At 34.0% G+C, this 21,450-nt stretch overlaps 1 protein-coding gene and 1 long non-coding RNA gene across 2 annotated transcripts in view; one reads left to right on the top strand and one right to left on the bottom strand.

The window, feature by feature from the left end:
• The window catches only part of LOC144841317 (uncharacterized), a 43,039-nt gene extending 26,769 nt beyond the window's left edge, over nucleotides 1-16,270 (top strand). Inside the window, exon 3 of the long non-coding RNA XR_013612011.1 lies at nucleotides 16,159-16,270. This is a non-coding gene — a long non-coding RNA (uncharacterized LOC144841317). The remainder of the gene's footprint in view (nucleotides 1-16,158) is intronic.
• On the bottom strand, nucleotides 15,979-20,063 carry LOC144841293 (kelch-like protein 10). Its single transcript, XM_078697575.1, has 5 exons — nucleotides 19,734-20,063; nucleotides 18,596-19,445; nucleotides 17,860-18,123; nucleotides 17,184-17,366; nucleotides 15,979-16,475 (listed from the first exon to the last, which is right to left on the bottom strand). Exons 1-5 carry the CDS (start codon nucleotides 20,059-20,061, stop codon nucleotides 16,124-16,126), a joined length of 1,977 nt encoding a protein of 658 aa, XP_078553701.1. The 5' UTR covers nucleotides 20,062-20,063; the 3' UTR covers nucleotides 15,979-16,123.
• Nucleotides 20,064-21,450: the final 1,387 nt, after the last annotated feature.

Here is a 21,450-nt window from a genome sequence, read left to right as displayed (position 1 = left end):
GCAGTTGTTGTCAGATCAACCAAGTTTAAGCAACGTTGGGCTTGGGAGACCGTCTGGGAATAGCGTTGGGTGCTGTATAGACTAAGGGCGAGTGGCGCATAGTGTGTCCACTTCTGATCGCGGGATCGGGAGTTTAATTCCAATGCATGCTGTTCGCATTGCCTGTGCCCTTAGGGCAATACACTTTCTTAATTTTGCCTCTCTCCACCAGTTTTATGGAATAAATTGATTTTTATTGATTGAAATTTGTGAAAATGAAGAGTGATATTATGTGCAACTACCCAACCTGAAGTCCATCCAGTCTGCTTAATAGTGTTATCTGCCAAAAATATGATCAGTAATTGTTGGGGTCTGCCAAGGTGTCTAGACCCTTATAAATTTGTACCCTCAACTTCTACCTAATGTTCATGCCTCATGGGATATTTCCCTCTATAACACAAGTTGGCACCAATGTTATAGTTATATTGTACAATAAAAAATATGTCTTTAGATTTAAAGAACTTTTTAGTATTTAGGACAACAGCACTTTTAAATGAATTATTGTTAACTTTATACACATTTCTTTTTTCAAATCAAATATTTTTTATCATCCTAAACAAATTTTAAAACAAAACAGTACAAGAAAAAACAATTAAAGATATATTGTCCCAATGAAGACAAAAATATATTTTCCCATTTTTTTTGTTGAATATGCCATTTGAATGTCACATATGATAATAGTTATTCACTTTGACCAAAAATTGGGTTGGAAAAAAATTATTTAACTGAAATAATTATATTTAATTATATATAGAAGCAACAAATAGTCAAATTGGCTGCCAGCAAATGTGGTGTTTCATTGAATTTAACCGTATATTTTGTCTTGTATAAGTGAAAACATTTTATTTTTTGTGATTAACTACAAAATAGCCTACTCAAAATCTGATTTTATTAATTTTCATGTTTTTTTGGGGAAAATACAGTACAATAGTTATAATAGTTATTCCTTCCCTATTATTCTTGAGTGGATTTGCCGGTAATACATTAGTTCTTCCACTGATTCTCAAAACTACTGTCTAAAAAGTGCATTGACTGAAGTCCATCCCAATGTTTTGGCTATAGTGTATCCTGCCTCAGTATTTTCACTGTTATGATAATTATACTGCATTCATTTGTATCCAAAATAACATAATAATTAAAAAAATGATGACTAGTTACATAATGTCACTTAATTGTTCTGGAAAATATGAACATGCAAATCGCTACTGTATATTTTGTAGTAGGCCTTATGTAATTAAATTAAATTTAAGCAGGTGATAATGTGACCAATTCTAGCCATCATATTCAATTAAGTTTAAATGCTGAAACCGCATACAATGTACACTTGTTGTCTGTGGTCAGTTTTAATAACCAAATATTGATAAATGATTTATGGTCGGTAGTGTAGATGTAATTCAAGCAGCAGATTCCTGTAATGTATCTAAATTTGTCTACTGTCATAACCAAATTCCATGATACAGCATCTCATGTGTTTCACATGTGACATCTGTGTCATATACTTTCACAATTAATCTAAACTTCCATGATACAGGCACCACATGTGATACATATGAGATGATGTATTATGGAGTTTGCCTATGATACTGGTCAAATATTTTCATTTTGAACCATAAAGTAAAACCTTAGTAATTTTCATATCTGATGCAGTCCTCTATTTTGATTGATATCAAAATCATTATAATATTTAAACTTCAGTGATTTTTTTAACTTTATCATTAGTTTTATTTATATAAAATTGGCATTCAAAGTTTATTAGCATGTGATTTTAACGAATGTGATAGAAAAGTAGAATACCCTTAAAGTCCCCTAAAACATAAACTGAAGAGGACCACAAATTATGGCTCAACCAATTATTTGAACTGTCTGTAAAAATCAAAGGCCGTCAGCTTTACTTGCAGCGTCGTCGATAAAGAAAGCCATGTTGAAATTAAGCCATTCCCAGTGGATGTTCGTTCCATGAGAATTTCCTCTTCCTCTGGATTCACTAGCGGCCACTGTCAAACCCCATGTCCAGTTAAAAGCAACATTTGACACCGGACTGTCCTTCCTTGCTTTCAGTATGATTGATGTTGTATTCCTCTGATAGAAGATAAATAAATACTTAATTTGATGTTTTGAAATCGATATAAATGACTCAATTTTGTTTAAATGTTTGCATAGGAAACACAATTGGGCACTCACCCCTTACTCATCGACATTGGGCTGACCCCTATTGAACTCCTGTAGGAAGAGGGTAATTTCTTTAGAGTTGAAAACAATTTCCTTGGTAATGGGGATTGCATAAGAAAATAGCAGCTCAACCTACCATTTTTATAATGCGAGCTGGCAGGTCAAGGCAACTTTCTCCCCTTGGGAAACGCAACTCCAATCGCTTGCAAGGCCTAGGATTGAAAGTTAGGGGGGCCTAGCTGCCAAATGCTCAGTGCACTAACTTATGACATGGACGAATGACATTCTATATGATGTGTAAGGGTGCTGTTGATGGAAGTGCGGACACAGGTGATTTTAGTGTTGATAGAAATGGCACAGGCTTTTGGAACAGGTTACCATATACAGATCTTGAAATAGGCATTTCACACACACAGTCATAAAACCACAAACAGTAAAGGTGAAAATTGGATGTTATTAAGTGTAAATTGATTTAAATCTAATTTAACCAACGACCATGCAGCCAATTATCAATGTGATTAAGATCCCGATTGACAACTTCAATTGTTAATTGTGGTTTTTAATTGTTTAATTATTTAATTGTTTGCTGATTGGATTGGGTTAATGAATTGTTGTTGATTCAATAGAATCTGATATTTTAATTTATTGATATACTATGCTGATACTTGAACTGATCAAGTCCTTATGGAGTTAAGCAACTAATTATAGTAAACACATGTGTCCAGAGGAAATTGTTTAGACTGTTTGGTATATAGAAGTATGTACAACATTTTTTGATAATAAATATTAAAAATATATTGTTTTACTCAGTATTATGATTACATTAATTTACTGTAGTAACTTTAATGTTTTGCCGAATAAATATTATATATTGTGCCAGTTCTGCGGTACATTTCATTTCGAAACCTGAGCTGCACTGACGAGATCTAATAAGATCGAAACAGTACTTTCTGCAGATGGGATATTATATATATTATATATTATCAATGGTTAATTAATTATTATATGATTATTTTATTTAGAATTGTATTGATTGATAATGAAATTAATATAGCTTATAAAATAAAGATATTCTAGTGGTAGAAAAGATGAAAATTCAAAATTTTGACAATTTAAATATATATTTGATATTGTAGCCTGTGATTAAAGATCATTCTTTTTTAAATGGCACTTACCAAAAAGAAAACTAAAAAAACTAAAACAAAACAAAACACCAAAATCAACATGGTGTGGTCTAGTCTTTAGGGATGGATTGTAGGCCAACTTTAACAATTTAGAAGTCACAGTGTATCATATCAAATCATTAGCCAAAAGCTATTCTTAGTACAATGTGGCACCTTTCTGGTCAACCACAGAACCTGCAAGGCTGTATCGGATGTTGTTTAAAACACAATTGATGTAGATCCGCTAACATCTAGTTTTACCCATCATGCAAACAGTTTACCAGGATGCTTTTCAATACTCTTGATCTCATTCCAGTTGATCTACTGGGGATATACAGGTTTGTTGACCTGTTGGCTACAGCAGGTGAGTGACCAGTTCGTCTGTCTAGACATTGATGCAGGTGGTTTGTACCAAAGGAAATGACAGGGTCTTCTTTACTCCATTTTTAGCCCTTTTAGCCGTTTTTTTGTGACTTTATTAATGAAAAAGTTTTCAGTTTATCCCTTTGACAAGCCCGTAGCCACGGAGGTTCGTAGGGTTCGAAAGAACTCTCCTTTTTCCTGAGGTGCCCTTTTTAAAGTAGATATCAGCAGTGAAATTTCTAATAAATGGGCTTAACTTTCGCTAATCCTACCTAGCCCACAGGTAAATTATTTTTATCTAGGGAGCCCTAAATATCTTTTCTTTAGATGCTTTGCTTGCTCCTATTTGCAGAAAAAAGAATCCTCCATCTCATCTGAGCTGTGAGCGAATATATTAAAATAAACACCTACAAACATTTTTAAAGATGTACAGAGTATTAATATAAATGAAATGATGCTGAGCAACAAAAAGTAAAAGTAACTGTTTAAAGATTTACTTTCTTTTTGTGAAATCAATATTAGTATATATTCCCAAACTTATTTGAAAATTGGTCATGTCAAAGAATAGCAACATTCAATTTAAAAAAAAAACATGTTGGTTAATTTGCATTTCTGATATACATTTTACTGACATCACCACCAGCACCGGTTATGGACTCTAAAGTATGACAGTATTTGTGAATTAAAATAAATGTTGTGAAAATGAACAAGACTTGATTTGTTGATAATAAGTAATGGCTTATGTAGGCTAAAAAAACTAATTCAAAAGTTGTTATACTTTACCGATACTGTGTATCTTAACGGATTCAGTAGCCATTTTATTACTAATTTAGCAGTGGAAAAGTTTCCTTTGATCTAGTAGAACCGTGACTCAAAACTTGTAGAAACTTTAAATACTTGGCTCTTATTTCACCTGTAATGCTACGGCAGTGCGCACTAAAATCAATAAAGATAAAGCATTGACAATCATTAGATCAAAAAAAAAAAAAATCAATAAATTTTTTGAAATTAGATAATCCTAAATTTTAACAGCCACAGGTGGAAACGATAAGAATTTTTTTTTTATATACTTATTAAAGTTACAGGAAATTATGAAATCTGTTTGAATAGTAAATAATCGCCATACTGAACATAGTTGTTTTTTTTTATAAGAAATAGAAACCTAGAGGGCGGACTAGAAGAACGAAGTCAATGATTAGAAAATAATACAACCATTTTTTTTATTGGTAATAATTAAATTTACAATATTTTATGAAGAAAACGAAAAAATATTTCTTTTTATTTAACATTTTAAAAATCTACTTTTCCAATAATGACACTGAATAACATTGTCCATACATGGATAATTTTTCTAATACTAGTGCGCAATATAAATATGTTTATATTCGCGGAAGTAGATGTCTATTGGCTGTGCAGGGCCGGGCTTCAAACTGATTGGTTGATATGCATGGAGCCATTTGGAATATTCCATTGGTTGAAAATGTTTTTTAGCTTATTCTAGAGCTTAAAGACTGTACCACAGTATTATAACATTCCATGGGTGGAACGCATTTTTGAGCTTTGATTTTCTTGGAGTGCGCAAGTACCAAAATGAACTAATCCCGGATCACTTAGGCTAGTGGTTTTGTGTAAACACTATGTTGATATTTAAGTTTTAAGACTTTAATATTCTGCTTATGTTTCATTATCCATACGCTTTACTTTCATGAATACCACATGTTAAAAAGTTACAAATACGAGACAATCGTTAATCGCTCTACTTCCCCCGCCTCATTATTTTTCAATAATTTGCTTTGAAAAAGATTAAAGTTAATTTTATTTGTTTGCTAGAATGTAGTTTTTCCAAAGAAATGGTGTTTTTGAAAACCACATCAAAAGTGCTTTTTAGATATTTGCGTTGTTTGTATGGTTAGATTGAATTATGTGAATGTAAACATTTTGATCTGGCTTTTTGAAACAAAAACGGAAGCGGTGACGATGACCTGCTCAAATCCATAATTGAAAAATATAAGGGAAAATTCCAGATCACCCATTCTCCAGTTATGCTACTGTTTAATACTGTAGAGCCCTTCTGTGGAACACCCCTATTCAGGATACACACCTATTCAGGAAGCAAGAGGAAACTTTGCATGTCGATGTATGGGGTTCGAATCCCATTTTCGAATTTTCTAAGCTAAGGTATAGGCCAACTGAGACATGGTGCATTCAAATCCCCCATATTGAAGCTAAGGTATAGGCCTACTGGGATTGGGTGCATGCAAAGCATCAGAGCCAAGATGTACAAACACATGTACATACTGAAATTTATATTTGAAGAAAAAAAAGTGTCTTAAGTCTTTACAGTTAAAAGTTGAATTTAAAACATATCAAAAAGAAAATTAATCCATGTTCTTCTTGTCATGATTAAGACATAATGTTTCCTACAATGATAGTAAATTTAGTTTCATGATTTTTATGTCAACTTTAGTCATGTGATTGACAACAATAAATTTGAATGTTATATTATTGTCTCAATCTACCATAATAAACATTAATATAAATCATGTTTTATATTACTTTGTGTATTTAAGTTACATGATCTTTCAATACTGTTTTTATTTATTGTTTGATAGTCTTATGGAAGATTTATTTTAGGATGTTTTATTTTAAGAAGTTTTATTTTAAGAAGTTTGTTCAATAATCAACTATAGTGCTTATGAACCAAAAGCGCAGGCCTGTGTTTGTAATATCTATTGATGTCATAGAACAAAACATAAACACCAAACTCAAAAAAATCAAAACCTCAAGAAGAAAAAAACGACATAACAGAGGATGACCATTTAAGTTGGAATGCTTGTTTCAGAAGGAATGCTCTACATGCAAAACATCAACATGATATAGTAAGACAACACAAAACAATATAAAAATACTACTTAAATTATCTATAATTGCACTACAAATGTTAAATATAAAAATGTACTGTTCAATTACGATTAAATGCAATTTAATTGTCATCATTTAAATACAATATATAATGATTATTTAATTATTATTTTGGTGACCTACCACACACTGTATTACTACTTATACTTTCAATTATTTGTCTCACTTTGTATTAAAATGTGTGTGGTAAACGAATAAACAAACAAACAATCAAGCAAAATATCCATTCGGTTCCTTAAGTATTTTTTTATTGCTTTTTAAAAATGTGGAGGCCAGAGGCAGATCCATCATTAAGATTAGAGGGGGCTAAATATGTAATAAATGATAAAAATGAACATAAAAACAGAAAAAAAAAATTATTTCATTTTAAAAAGACATGGTAGTGTTAAATCTTAGGGGGTTGGAAGGGGGATAAAGCCTGTTTTTCCCCGCCTAAATCTGTGCCTGCAGGTTGTAGGGTAGGGCAGGTTCCAGAAGAGTTCCACATAGCCTCTGGCAAGCACCAAAGCAACAGAAGAAACATCATCGTCCAGTAAAAACTTGTTTGTGATAATGTTTTTTTCATAGTAGGCTTTGATGGACAGGTGTGAAATTGAGATATTGATATTACTGTAGTTTCCCATGTACATGGCTAAATACTACCTCCAGGTATTATAAATGATGAACATTCAACCACATTGATAATAACAATAGCAGTGAAACATAATGATGCTACCACACTTTTTGCTAGTGTTAAAAGATAGAAACTTCACCTATTAAGTGGTAATAATGTGTGATTAGATGAAATCATTTATTCCTGTCAAATGTACTGTTACGAGAGGCAATATTGTTTTAACACTACACCCACCCCAGGGGTGGATCCAGGATTATTTTTACAGGGGCACAAGCGAGCGTAGAACAAAATATACTGGTGTTCAAGGGGGCTGAATACCCCAGAAAAAAAATATCCCCTTGGATCTGTGCCTGCACCCCTATTTAAGGGACACCTCTATTAAGGGGACACTTGTTGGGTCCTAAAGGTGTTCCCATAATAGTTTCTAATGTACTTCATTTTATGTAGGTAGTGTTTCAACACTTTATTCCATTTGATGGGACTTTTGAGGTGAGTTATCTTAAACATAATTTATGGGCCAGTGAACTGTCATTTTCTGATTGTATGTCTTGGTAGTTTTGCCAATGGGTGTTTATCTGGGAACACCATGCATGAAATTTGCAATAGTGTTAATTTGTGTGCTGATTGCTTTTAATGCGGTTTGGTATATACAGACATCATGGAATGCAGAATGTCACATCTCAAAAAAGTGAAGTTGCATAAAATTTTAATTGTAGTTTTAGCATCAAATGAACACGTACATTCTTATTCCTATATGCGTAAAATGATTGAAATAGGAATCTGTAAACCACACTGGAGTGGGGGGTGTTGGCAGTCTGTTGCAGAGGGAGTTGGCAGTCTGTTGCAGAGGGTGTTTGCAGTCTATTGCAGAGTGGGTTGGCAGTCTGTTGCAGGAGGGGTTGGCAGTATGTTGCAGAGGGGGCTGGTATCTTTTCTAATATTTTAGAATTTAAAAGAAGATCCTTCTTGAAGAGAGAGGCCCTCTATAGAAAATAATACATAAAAACATCAAAATAAGATTTCATTAAAGATACAATTCATAACTATACAGAATAAAGTAGCATGGCTAAGGTAATAACATTTACATTTGATAGTATTATAATACTTCAATTTATTTTGAGACAAAAAAGTTTCCAAAAGTTACCAATTAGGTAATATAGTTGTTTTAAAAGTAAGGGTGAGGTAGGCTGATGCAGAAACAGTGACTAAGTATCGTAATGGCTATGAGCGCTCACTGGCTAAACCCAAGAGCTTACAGGGGATCCCCAAGAAAGCCTAAAGTCTCCAGTGTAGGAGGGCCATATAGGGTTTCAGGCCTCTGTGTTACGCCACTGCAGTGACTGCTTTGAAAGCTGACAACCACATTTGAAAGTACCTCTGCTAGAACATTTAATAAGTTGAGAGTTGAAAGGAAAATAGATGAACGGTTAAGCATAATTAGCAAAGCATTCTGCAAAGATAATTTTCTTAGGTTTAAGTAATATTTTTGAGGTTTTTACTGTGTAGTTGCAGCAAGGTGGTATGCAGCGATGTTTACTGTTTGGTATTAACTCATAAGTAGGATACTTACAGTGTAAGTACTGCTAGAGTGCTTATGATTTTCGTCATTGAAATGACTTTAGGTTTTAAGTGAACTACACCATATGATATCGAAGGTCGATGATAACTTGACATTTAGTAATCCTTATTATTCGTTTTTTTAACATACTTGCCCGTTTCTACTTTCCTGCTGTTTTCAACAGAATTTTGTGGTCACAACACAATAAAATTCATAGAATTCAATTTGTGAGATTGGTGAGAGAAGAGGTGTTAAGAACTATTTGACGTCATAGTGTATTAATCGCCTTTTAATGGGACGTAATTCACAACAATCAATGATGTGTTTACGATGACGGCCTAGGTGAAATCCATGTCTGAGTATGTGTTACATCACAGTGGTTTCATCTGTACCACGTGTTAAGCCACTTGCACTTTCTAATTCCATCTTAGATCCTTCACTAAGACATCTATCAAGGATAATTTTTCCCAGAATGCTTTTCTAAGCTGTGGATCATTTTTTACTGTGATTGAAATACGGACATTTATGTGAATTTTTTACGCAGCGTTCCCTAGGACGTTGAAACCGGATTTTACGGATTCTGCTGCCTGCGGTGTTTTATATTGTTTACTTTGCGGCTTGTTTTTGAAGTATGTTAATTATAACAGATCATGTGATCACTTTCCTTAAGTTCAATATCCGAATGAAGAACATGCAGTTTACATTTAAACTATAACTCCTGTATGATGGGATAAATATCATAGTAAACCATAAGTGAAGTCTTTATGCAATGCCTACCAGAACTATTACTAAAACTACTACAATTTTTTTATTAACATTTTTTTAAATTGACAACAATTTAAAGTGATGTAGTATGCATAATAGGAAGTGTAAAGGATATATTAAGGTGTATTAAAGGAAATACTTAATTCCAAATACATGACCTAATATTGTATCTCCTTAAACCTTATTCGCTGAATTTCATATTGCTAATACCTTCTCAAGTTGATACATGGCTTAAATGTAAAACACTGGTACAAAGCTAGATTTCAAATTAAGACCGGAATGTGTGAAGGTGGCTTAAAGTACTTTGGGAAAGCCTTTTAAGTCTGAAAGCTGCCTGATTTGGGTCATGCTAGGCTACCTAGCATATATACCCAAGAAATGTTTTTAGGCTACTGGCCGGGATTCTTCGTAGACCTATCATTACAGGATTTAACCTGGCCTATATTTTTAGTGAGGATTCCAATTGAATAGTTTAGACTTATGCCGTGGTGAATCAATGAACACATTTTGTGGGAAGACGTACTGGGTGGTACAGTGTTGGTTATTTCAATTATAACATTTATAATAAAATAATTACAATAAAAAAATTAAGACAGAGTTTTAAATTAATTGATTAATATAGAGGTCCAAAGTTCAATCCGGGTAGTGCCAGAGCTGTAACTTGCAACTCCACTCCCTGGCTACTCAAATGTTGATCATAAATGTGTTCTTTAATTCCATTCCTTGTCCCCCTCTTCCTTCCCCCTTGTCTCTGAGTATTTCCCCTGTCTTTGAGTATTTGAAGAAATTCTGAACTCGCCACTTAATTTTTAGTATCCTCGCCTTTATAAAGGTAATTGTTATAAATTGTTTTATAAGAAGTACGATCCAGCTCAAGCCAGGCACGTGGCAACTGGTCTAAGTGGGGTCAGAGTCGGACAATTGCCACTCCAATTCTGTGATGACCATATTGGACGCCTCCTTACTTTGAACACTTAGACCCTTACAGTGATCCCCGGATTCTTAAATCTAATCTGCCAGCTAATTTATTTGATCCCTGGCACATTCCATCCAAGTCCTTATACCAGCTAATTTATTTGATCCCTGGATGCATTTTTTTTTATTGTGAAGACTCTATTATAAATATAAAGTGTTAGTACTCTTCATTGTAAAGAAGGCTCTTAGATATATTCTTACAAAAAATATTACAATTTTTTTCAGGGTGCATAAAAAGACTGTTAACCATTACATAGCAACAATTTAACTATTTTAAGATAAGCGTTTTTATTATTACAAATATAGTCAATATTTATTTAAAAAGTAACTATGAAAAGTTAATATCAAAAGGAATGAGCATGCCCTTAGTGCATTACCACCACCCCTGCCAATCATCTTTCATGAGATGAGATCTCCTAAAAACGTAAACTTAACCAAACCAGACCCATTTCATCTACTTTATACATTCGTAAATTCACATTTTCTGTCTGGAAACCACTTTATTTTCTTTTTAAGTTGATGCTTTAAACCTGCTGTCGTCATCGGAAGTAAGTCCCATCGGTCCCAAAGGATGCGAGTCCGGTGTCTTAATTGCGTGAGGCTTCAATTGCCACCCCATGTAATAGCCTGCAGCCAGGTTCACTGGCGAGTCCCATCGGACATTACAACAATCATCATTTGCTCTCGTAGGACACCAGAACAAACATCATTAGATTATGTTGTAGCTTTTCGTCATGTTTAAGAGATTATATGTCATTTATGGGTACCTTAGGCCGGGTTTATATTGGCACTCAATGAGAGGTTGGTTAAAGCATCCTCTTGTACATGCACAGGTGATGACAAGATGGACATTCATCTGACAGCTTTATACACACATATAAAACTCAACTTAGGTGGTAACTTCTCAAGTTTTAATCATATCTGAACATGGTTAGCTAATGTTTAACCAGCTATAGATTGTGAATCACATGGGAGAACATATTCATTTTTTTTGGCTGTAATCTAATTGCTGTAGGCCTTTATCAGGGGATTCTTACTTAGTGTAGTTTAGGTTTAGTTAGTCCCTTGTAGAGACCAACCCATTTGTGAGGCGGCAATAGACTACATAGGTAATTATTCCAAGATATTCTGCACGTACTCAGAAACTTATAATCATACGAAGAGTATATGTTACTGTACACTCGAGCTACATTGTAGCCCGCCACTTTAGAAATATAGCATGCCCGAACGAACGAATTCCAGTCTTTCAAACATTTTTCCATTTGTAAAATTACAAACACTTTATATTTTGCTGGGATGGCGTTCGATGATGACTTACAAAGATATTAATTGTTTAAATGATAAACTTTCTCAAAAACAAACTCTTTTGGGACGGAGATCAACATACTGTAAATTCGAGATGTATAGTACCAGGTTAGGCCTACTAAATTTATTATACTCGGCAAGTGTCCGATTTAAAGTCCTTATAATTGTGAAATTAAGTGTTGAACATAACCTATCTTTGGCATTCTAATTTTCAAAATTTAGGGGTGGGCGGGGGAAGGTGTCGGTTTGTCCTTGAATCTACCTTTTACAACAGCTCGAAAGTATTTAGTATATCTATTTTTTTTTGTCTGGGAACCACGATACTGTGGATATAACCTATAATTTTCAAGCCCATTAAATTAGGCCCCAAATTGACAAATTGACCTCCCCATGTAGTTACTGACTCTGTGTGTGGTTATTTCGGTTCTCACAGCCATACGCAGTAGTAACTGTTCATGGCTACTCGTCCATGTGGTATTATAGTACAAAATTATAGTATGGACTGTTCTATTACTAACTATGCATGAAACTGTACATAGTTAACATTGGCAAGCTAATGATGCTAAAATTCACATAAAGCCAAAGGGAAAATTAGGTCAAACACCTGTTCTCTAAGCATCTACTAACAGGTGAGCTTAGGGGGCCTAGCGTCCACCTGTCAGTTGAACATCCAAGTCATACGCATACAATTACCACACCACCACTTATGTCATACAAAATAACAACATTTGCATATTTACGTAAGATATTTATTTATGATCTACAATTTCCTTTTGATGTTTTGACAAAATATTAATTTCTAATCCAAGTTGGTAATATTAATTTGAAAATATTTTGATATTCAATTTTCTTTGACGTCATTCGTTTTTATGTAAGTTTGGATAAAAAGATGAAGAATTAAGAATGTGTAAACAGGTGAATCGGTCTATTTGTCACAGGTGGCATGATTTGCCAATTTCTATGACATATCTATTAGGCCATCAGTAAACATACAGTAGAGTAAAATATTATGTAAATACGTACTGTTATTATACCTAATAATAATATAGAATACCTATATAAATTCCTGTCATTTGATTGGACAACATGAGTTAGATGGCATGCAATAGTATGTACTATTTAACAACTATTGGTTAATATTATTTAATTTTTTAAGTTAATGAAAGTTAAAACAATTTTTTTGGTTAAGAGGAGGGTAATTCAACAAGCAGGTGGTATTTAATGTGTTTCTATAAACTAATCGAAATACTGAATGTTGCTTTTGATTAATTCCAATATGCCCATAATTTGTTACCAAACAATGTCAATGATGCGTTCATAAAGTATCTAAAGATGATGTTCTAAACAGCTGATAATGTGTCTATTTTTATAAAACCAATCAATTGAAAGTTGTTATTGTTCAATTACCTAAGTCAAAGTTTTGTTGCCAAATAATACATGTGAATTGCTAATAATGTTTCTAAAGATGATTTGGAAAACAGCTGATAATTTATATATTTTTATACAACTATTAATGATAGCAATGTTTCTTTGATATGCAAACCAAAGATAGTGTTTTAGAGCGTTAAGATAGTGTTTTGTAGCGTTAAGATAGTGTTTTGTAGCATTAAGATAGTGTTTTGTAGCATTAAGATAGTGTTTTGTAGCATTAAGATAGTGTTTTGGAATGTTAAGATAGTGTTAAGAGTGATACGATAGTGTTTTAGAGTGATAAGATAGTGTTTACAGTTTTAAGATAGTGTTTAGAGTGTTTAGGTAGTGCTTAGAATGTTAATGTAGTGATAGTACTAGTGTTAAGGTAATGTTTAGAGTGTACTGTTAAGGTAATGATAATAGTGTCAAGGTAGTGATAATGTTTATTTATTTATTTATTTATTTTAACCATATTTAATGAGGGTGATCCATCCAGCATTTGCTGATCATTTGGGACCCTCAGAACAGATACAATATACAAAAAACAACAAGAACAGAAAAGTAAAAGAAAAAAATAAAATTAATTACAAAAGACTAAAAATAATAAGAAAATTTGAAAAATAGAAAATAACTGAAATGTTAAATTAAGCAAAATATAAAATATATATATATAAATAAAAATTTAGATCTGCAATGATAATGTAGTGTTAAGGTAGTGATAAGGTAGTGTTTAGAATGTGTTTAGAGGGTTGACATGTACTAAGATAGTGCTTAAGGTGTTGAGATAGCGTTTAGAGTGTCATGGTAGTGTTTAGAGTGTCAGTGTGTATATTGTGTGTATACTTTATTACCACGCTTATTAAAGATTTTCATTTGATTGGAAAATCGCTACACATAAACGTCACATTTCTTAATCAAAAGCTACTGACATTTTTATAATATTTTGCAAGGTTTGCTATGCTTGTAAGAAAATGTTTAATAATTAAATCAGTAAATACAACTTGTAAAAAGTTACCATTTATAGTAATAATTTTTATATTGAAAATGTGTGTAGTTGGTCGCTTTCTTGTAGATGCTTTAATTGTAGAACGTAATTTTGATTTGGTTTATTTCTGTGCTCTGTTCTGGGTTGACCAACTAGCATAGGTGTTTAGCACCTGTTTGGTCTCTCCTTGCCTTTTATATTTGTTTTGTCTTCTTTGTATTGTATATGGCAGAAAATTTAATAAAGAAATAAATAAATACTTGAAAAGTAGCATTTTAAAGTAGGGGATCAAAACGAATACCAATTTAGTTGTAAAGCTCTGTCTACACTATCAAACAAGTTTAACAAAAAAAAGTGTGATGTGCCCAAATATGAAAGTGATATACACACATATGGTAGTGATATGACATCATCATGTCCATATATGGGCACATAACATTTTTTGTCACATAAAGTTTGATAGTGTAGACAAGGGATAATTTTGCTACCGAAGATGAATTTCAGAACATAAGAAAAGCACTGAAATTACTAGCTGTTAGGTGAGAATGAGTAATAGTGACATTAGTGGTGGAAAAGTGACATCATAAACCTTTTTATGATAATGGTTTAGATAAAGTATTACGAAATAAAAAAGTCTGTACAAACGTCACTATACACATTTATAAAAAGGGGCTAATGATAGGAAATAGTGACGTCATACCAGAATTCGGGCATAATGTTTATTTTGCTATTGATCATAGTATGTATTATTATACAAATAGGCGTTTCTGTGTATATTCTTATGTTTATCTACTACTAACATAAAAAAGCTAACATAAATTAGGAAATAGTTACATACGTCATAAAATAGGAGGTATAGTTTAAAGTTTAAATAATATTTGTGAAGAATGTACTGTATTTAGTAATAACAGAATTAAAAGTGTAATGTTTTTTTTTCTTTTCTCTACTATAGTAGAAGTTGCCATAGAGATTTTTTTTTACAAGCAAGTTGTTTTAATTGGCTATTTTGGATGACTGTCAACCAATAGTGTAATGTAGGCCTCCCTATCTGCAAAGACAGAAAATCTCAGAAAATGGAGATACTGTATAATGGATAACCATAAGTATGACAAAACCTCAGAGGTAAATAAAATTAGCTTTTTTATGCTTGAGAGCACATCGATCTTTCTTATTTGCAAAATGTACTGTATTTGGAATAATTTCTAATAACTAAATAACTTCAAAATATGTTGTCTGATGCCCGTATAATTCATTGTGTTGCCTGAAAGATTGTTAGTGAACATATACTGTTAATTACAGCTTAACCAATGCAACCAAAACAAAAGTATGGTCTATACAGTACAGTAAATGAGTTTTGTCAAAAGTTTGGAGTAATCAAATTATAGAGGGCTCATTACAGTTTAGGGTTTCTTTTTAATTTTGTGCACTCTGGCTTTCTTGTCTAAATTAGTATTTATTTATCTATCAGTAGTATGTCAGTAAATTATTTGTCTTATCTTTTAGCATGTAGTAAAAAATAAACTTCCTTTTCAAGAAAAAATTTCAAAAGAGGGCGCCCTACTGTTTATTATGTATATCACAATGAATAAGTTGTGAGTTTTTATTTCACATTGATAAAAGTGACAGAATACAATTTTTAAAAATTAAAGTGCAGATAAATAAAACAATATAAAATAAATGTTTTTTAGACCGTAAAGTATTATTTTGTTCAAAGAATTATAGTACTGTGTTAATATTTCATATAGCTTTATACAATATTTAATATAAAATTGATTGATACAAAACTTTTTTTTTCATATTGTATATAATCACACATATAAAAATATATATAAACTTAAATTCTAATTGCTTATTTAAAGGCTAATGTGCATGCTTTGATCTCTTCCAGATGAAGGACCACTCGGAGGGCGGCGATGGTTTGGAGGCCGATCCGGTACTGGCACTTCCTCATCCTCATCATCTTCATCATCTTCACTTCCGTCGTCGCCATCAATAGAGCCAATGTCAAGTTCTGCCTCGTCGACACGATTTAAGTTTTCTTCTAATGCTCGTGCTGCTTGTTGGATGTTTTCTTGGTTGTTGGGAATGACTGGAGGCGGCAGGGCTTGATCACGTGGCCATACATACTCAGTTACGTTAGGTAATCCTGCTATCACACCGATGTTTAAGGCGCTACGAAAGACGTTCATGTCACATGCATCATACCTGTATGGATTGACATTAGAATACTGTATATACTTATTTGCTGCAGAATTATGAAGAAGGAAATAATACTGATACTGATACTGAAATGCTTTATTTGTCCATCATCATCATCATAAAATAACAACAGAAATTCTTCTTGAAGATTGACAATTATTAGTACAATAATAAATAGATATACAATATAATATATTATGTACACACACATAATTGCACAAAAAAATATAAGTTATGAAACACGGTGTAAAAGTGACTAGGTATTAAAATTGAATAGGATTCAGGAGATTAAAATAGTTTAAAACAGCTTTAAAAGGATTAAAAACAGCTTTAAAAGGATTCAAACCATTAGAATGTTCCTAAAACCTTTACAATTTATAAATTGAATGAATGCACATTTGATTGAATTAAGGAAAATAAAGAAGTAAAAAGAGACAGACTGTCTGATGGTAGTTTTTGTGTTGTCTTTTGCTTGTTTTACCGAAATAAGATAAAAATTAACTAATTTGTATGAAACAAAAGATGAATTTAGCCTCCTTGGCCATGTTTCCGCAGTCAAAAGTTAACCGATAATGTGTTGTGATTGGGCACTTGGTTGTTCAGCAATGACTGATCATGCACACTTTATTTTTAAATTAATGATTGGTTAAAAAATTAACTGATCATTTTTGTTTTAGTTGCGGAAAACACGGCCATAGTTAGTGAATTTCTTACCATTCATCATTGTCACCATCATAACATTCAACGTTGAAGATGGTGGTGACACCATTAAAGCCACCGATAACAAAGATCATGTCATCCAGAACTGTTACTCCAAAGTTACTACGATGGATATACATGCTAGGACACAGAACCCAGTTGTTGGCATGAGGATCATACTTCTCCAATGTATTTAACCTAATGAAGAAAGAAGGATGAAATTATCATAAGGCAGATCCTTGAAGAAAGAAGTCATTATTCGGCTGGTTCCTTTTCGAGGAAAGAATGTGCAAAGAATCATTCAGCAAATCCTTCTTGTAAATGTTGAACTGTTTATTTATGCAGAAATTCAAGGGTGCCTTTATTTGAGTATGTTGTCTGTAGGAATAGCCCCTCTCTGAGTTTTATGGAACTAAAAGAACTAAGACAATCTAACAACAGGATGCTGAGCTCCGGAGATCAAAGGGTTTATATGTGGCTGCGACACGATCAGTTTTCCACACCCCTAAACTTTTTGATTGGCCAATTGGCTTCCTCAAAATGTACATACTGTAGTATTAGCCCACTGTTGATATTGTCGCAACCAGACATAAGATCAAAGGACTGTTACAAATTCCTATCTTGGCAGGGCGAGCTCAGCGTACTGCCTTGCAAGAACCAAACAAATTGTAAGTGGAGAGACTCTTCTCACCTTGTAAGCCCGTTAAAACCTCCAACTGCGTATAAACAATCGTGGTATGCTACGACGCCGACCCCGCTTCTGCGTGACGTCATTCGTGGCAGATCATTCCAAGTGTTGTCAGTAGGGTCAAAATATTCGGCAGAGTTAAGACATTCGTTGCCGTTAAAGCCGCCACAAATGTAGACGCGACCATCTAGCTGAGATGCCGATGCGTCACTACGGTGATGATTCATGGAAGTGACGAATCTCCACTGATTTGTCTTGGGATCGTACCTACCGAAATAAAAGGCCTACATTATTGTACATGAGTGATTCCATTCTCAAACGGTATTCTACACAAGAGATTGGAACATCCTAGCAGAATCAACTGTAAAGGCACCAACTTTTAAATCATTTAAGGGGGTTCTTTACGAAAACTAACCCACTCGCACCACATCCCACCAAAGTGCTATAGTCTTCAAGTCTGAAGTTTGCACTAAATTGGAAGAAGAAGAAGGTACACACTGCTACAAAACCCAGTGGTTTAAAGCTCTGTCTACACTATCAAACGAGTGCCCAAATATGGTAGTGATATGCCCAAATATGATAGTGACATCATTTCCATATATGGGCACATCACATTTTTTATCACATAAAGTTTGTACACATAACTGAAGTCATGATTCTTAACGACTGCCAATATTTTTGTTGAGACTGGCAGTGAAAAAAAAAAGTGAAGTGAAAACAGTTTAGACAGACACATTACCTTTCAACAGTTCGAAGTCTTGTGTGGCCATCAAAACCACCCATTGCGTAGATGCAACCATCAAGAACTGCTACACTGACATAACATCTTCGCGAGTGCATTGGGGATACCTCATCCCATCGTTTGGTGACGGGGTCAAATGATCGAACACTGTTAAAGTACTGGTTGCTGTCGAAACCTCCCATCGCGTAAAGTTTGTGACTAACAACAGCAATCCCCATATAAGCACGAGGAGAACTATTCTCTGTGTCGATTATAGACCATCGATCTGCTCGAGTATCGTAGCATTCTACTGTATTCGTAGGACTTCCACCGCTCCATCCACCAATGGCGTATAAGAGCTTGTATGGCAGACGAGGTCGTGAGATAACCTGACTAGGACCAGAGGTTGCTGACGTCGTGTCGAAGTTGTAAGTGTAGTTTAGCGTCTGGATGATAATAGGTTTCGTTAGATCGTTTTCTCTTACATATTCATTAGCCTTTACGTTGTTCATGAAGTAATCGGTGTTGGTCATTCCCAGACGGATGTGCATCAGAATCTCTGGCATGCTCTGTCTCCTCTCAACTTCCTCGTACTTGATCCATCGCAGAACAGCTTCAAAGACATACTCTTCCATTTTTACATTTAGATTATCACGACAGATGAGATCGATGAGGTCAGCAAGACTGAGATTCAGAAATTCATCTGCGTCATCGGCTGTGACGATCTCTTCAAAATGTACAAGGATGTAGTGCATTGCGATTTCTTCGAGCTCCCGGCAGAAGTAAGATCGAGCGAAGTTACGAATACCGAAGCAGTTCTCCGGACAAATGTGGCTTAACAAAAAATCTTTACATCGCTGTACAATGCCTGTAAAGAAGTTAACATAAATAACTACTGTACACTTTTCTAAATAACGTTATAATGCGTGGTTGCCTCCAATCTCTAGACCTAGGCCTATCTTTTCTATTGCTGAAAACGGAACAAACGGAAAATAATTGAAATTGGTCACCTAAAAATAATATTAAGACTATAGTGATAATATAGTCCAATATTAAATAGACCTACCATATCATTTAGCTAACCCTCGTCTATTTTAACCCTCTTTTTGATTTTGAGTAATTAATATAAGTAAGCAAGTACTATAATTTGATTTACCATGTATAAGGAACTGGTCACCAGCAGCAAATATACCTTCTACGTTTTCAACTGTAAGTGTTATTTCACGAGTGTATGCAAATTCAATTAGGTAATTCATAATTTTATACGAAACATTCGGAATATTAATCCGACTCATATCACTCTCAGTCATGCCATTTGTAAAAAGTGCTCTGAAGTACGGACTACATGCAGAAAGAATGTTCTTGTGTGCATGGAACTCACGGCCGTCGACGTCCAGTACAACATCGCAAAGTTGACGATTTCGACGAAGATCGTTGAAAACATTACAAGCCGTGACACTCAATCGTTTTTCTACAAGGTCCATTATTAATCTTATCTAAAACTTAAATAAAGAGGAAACAAATTCGCAGTTTTCTTGACGAATTTGATGAGCTATTCCAGAGACCAACTGTACTATCTAACAATTTGTATAAAATGACTTGGTTTTTTTTGTTGTACTATGTTGCCATGCTTGCTTGGCTACCTCCCAGGTAACTATTCTATATTACGCGTGCTGTACAGCGCGTTAAATTACGCATACGAATCGATCTACTAAAAAATGTGTCCACTTGATGCTGCTTTGCGCATCACGCGCCCTTCACCATTTTAACAGTGACATATTTTGGGAGGTGGGGGAGGGACTAAAACATGCAAATCTCTGTCTACCTACAATCATGGATTAAAGAATAGAAGGATATGCATCGACGGTGACATCAAACGATTTTACAACGCGCTTGCCTATACTAAAGCACTGCTGCCAATCAAACAAACACGCTCATTGAACTCCGTGTCTCTAACCGCGGCCCTCTGTAAAACGCTGCGAATCAACTGTTACATTTTTTGAGACCAAAACGTAACCATGTAGAAATCGTATGCGCAGTCTGAATGTTCTATTGACATGTCTGCGTCGATGATTAATTGACAACAAAAATATATTGCTGAATAATTCTGTTTTAGTTTCATCACAATCGGACTACGAAAAGTTCACTTTCTTACGACTGGTAATTTTAAGTAGTTGGTAATATTAATAAAATATGCAATTTTTATATTTGAATTATCATTATTTGCCTGCCATCTTCTGTCATTAAAAATTGCGTTAATCTATAGAATATTAAATTATGCATTTGACCATGTATGTTGTTAGCGTGGCCGGTGTTCACCCATACAACAATTGTGTTTTTAATATATGGCTAAGCAGTGGTTTCTTCAAAAATCTCCTTAATTATCGATGTGATTATATTTAAATTGTAGTGCCTGGTGATTGGCTAGTGGTTATGTCATCCACATCACATCCAATCACCGGGTCTAATTGAATGAAAACAGCGATCCCTGATCCGGGATTGGCTGGCTATGTATAGTTGCGATTCGTTACCTAGCGGTCGTTTTGAAAAGTACACGCAGGGCAAACTTAATCACGAACAAACGAAGTACCTATTATTATTCACACAAGAAGTAAGACAACGGTGAGTATATAGATCATGATTACACGTTGTATCTACTACACTTAAGATTAGCCTAGGCCTACCTAGGCAGTATCAATGTCGGCAAATCATATGGTTTACTAGTAAGCCTAGAAGAAAAGGCCTAGGCCTAGTATCCTTGCTGATTTTGTAATTTTACATGTAGGGTTAGGCTGAGACAAGAAATAGTTATTGTCTCAGATGTAGGGCTACTACAGGTCATAAAATGCTACTTTAATGTCATAAAAACATTA

Source organism: Antedon bifida, chromosome 4 (assembly GCF_963402885.1).
Source record: "Antedon bifida chromosome 4, ecAntBifi1.1, whole genome shotgun sequence".
Taxonomy (NCBI): Eukaryota; Metazoa; Echinodermata; class Crinoidea; order Comatulida; family Antedonidae; genus Antedon; species Antedon bifida.
This window is presented reverse-complemented; position numbering and strand designations above follow the sequence as displayed.

What these genes read in the sequence shown, in the direction of transcription:
- LOC144841293 (XM_078697575.1), bottom strand. Translation starts at nt 20,061, where the DNA reads ATGGACCTTGTAGAAAAACGATTGAGTGTCACGGCTTGTAATGTTTTC. An exon ending in TGACCAGTTCCTTATACATG is followed by an intron (nt 19,446 to 19,733) that starts GTAAATCAAATT and finishes ACTTCTTTACAG; the next exon opens with GCATTGTACAGCGATGTAAA. An exon ending in GATGGTGACAATGATGAATG is followed by an intron (nt 16,476 to 17,183) that starts GTAAGAAATTCA and finishes CAATCCATACAG; the next exon opens with GTATGATGCATGTGACATGA.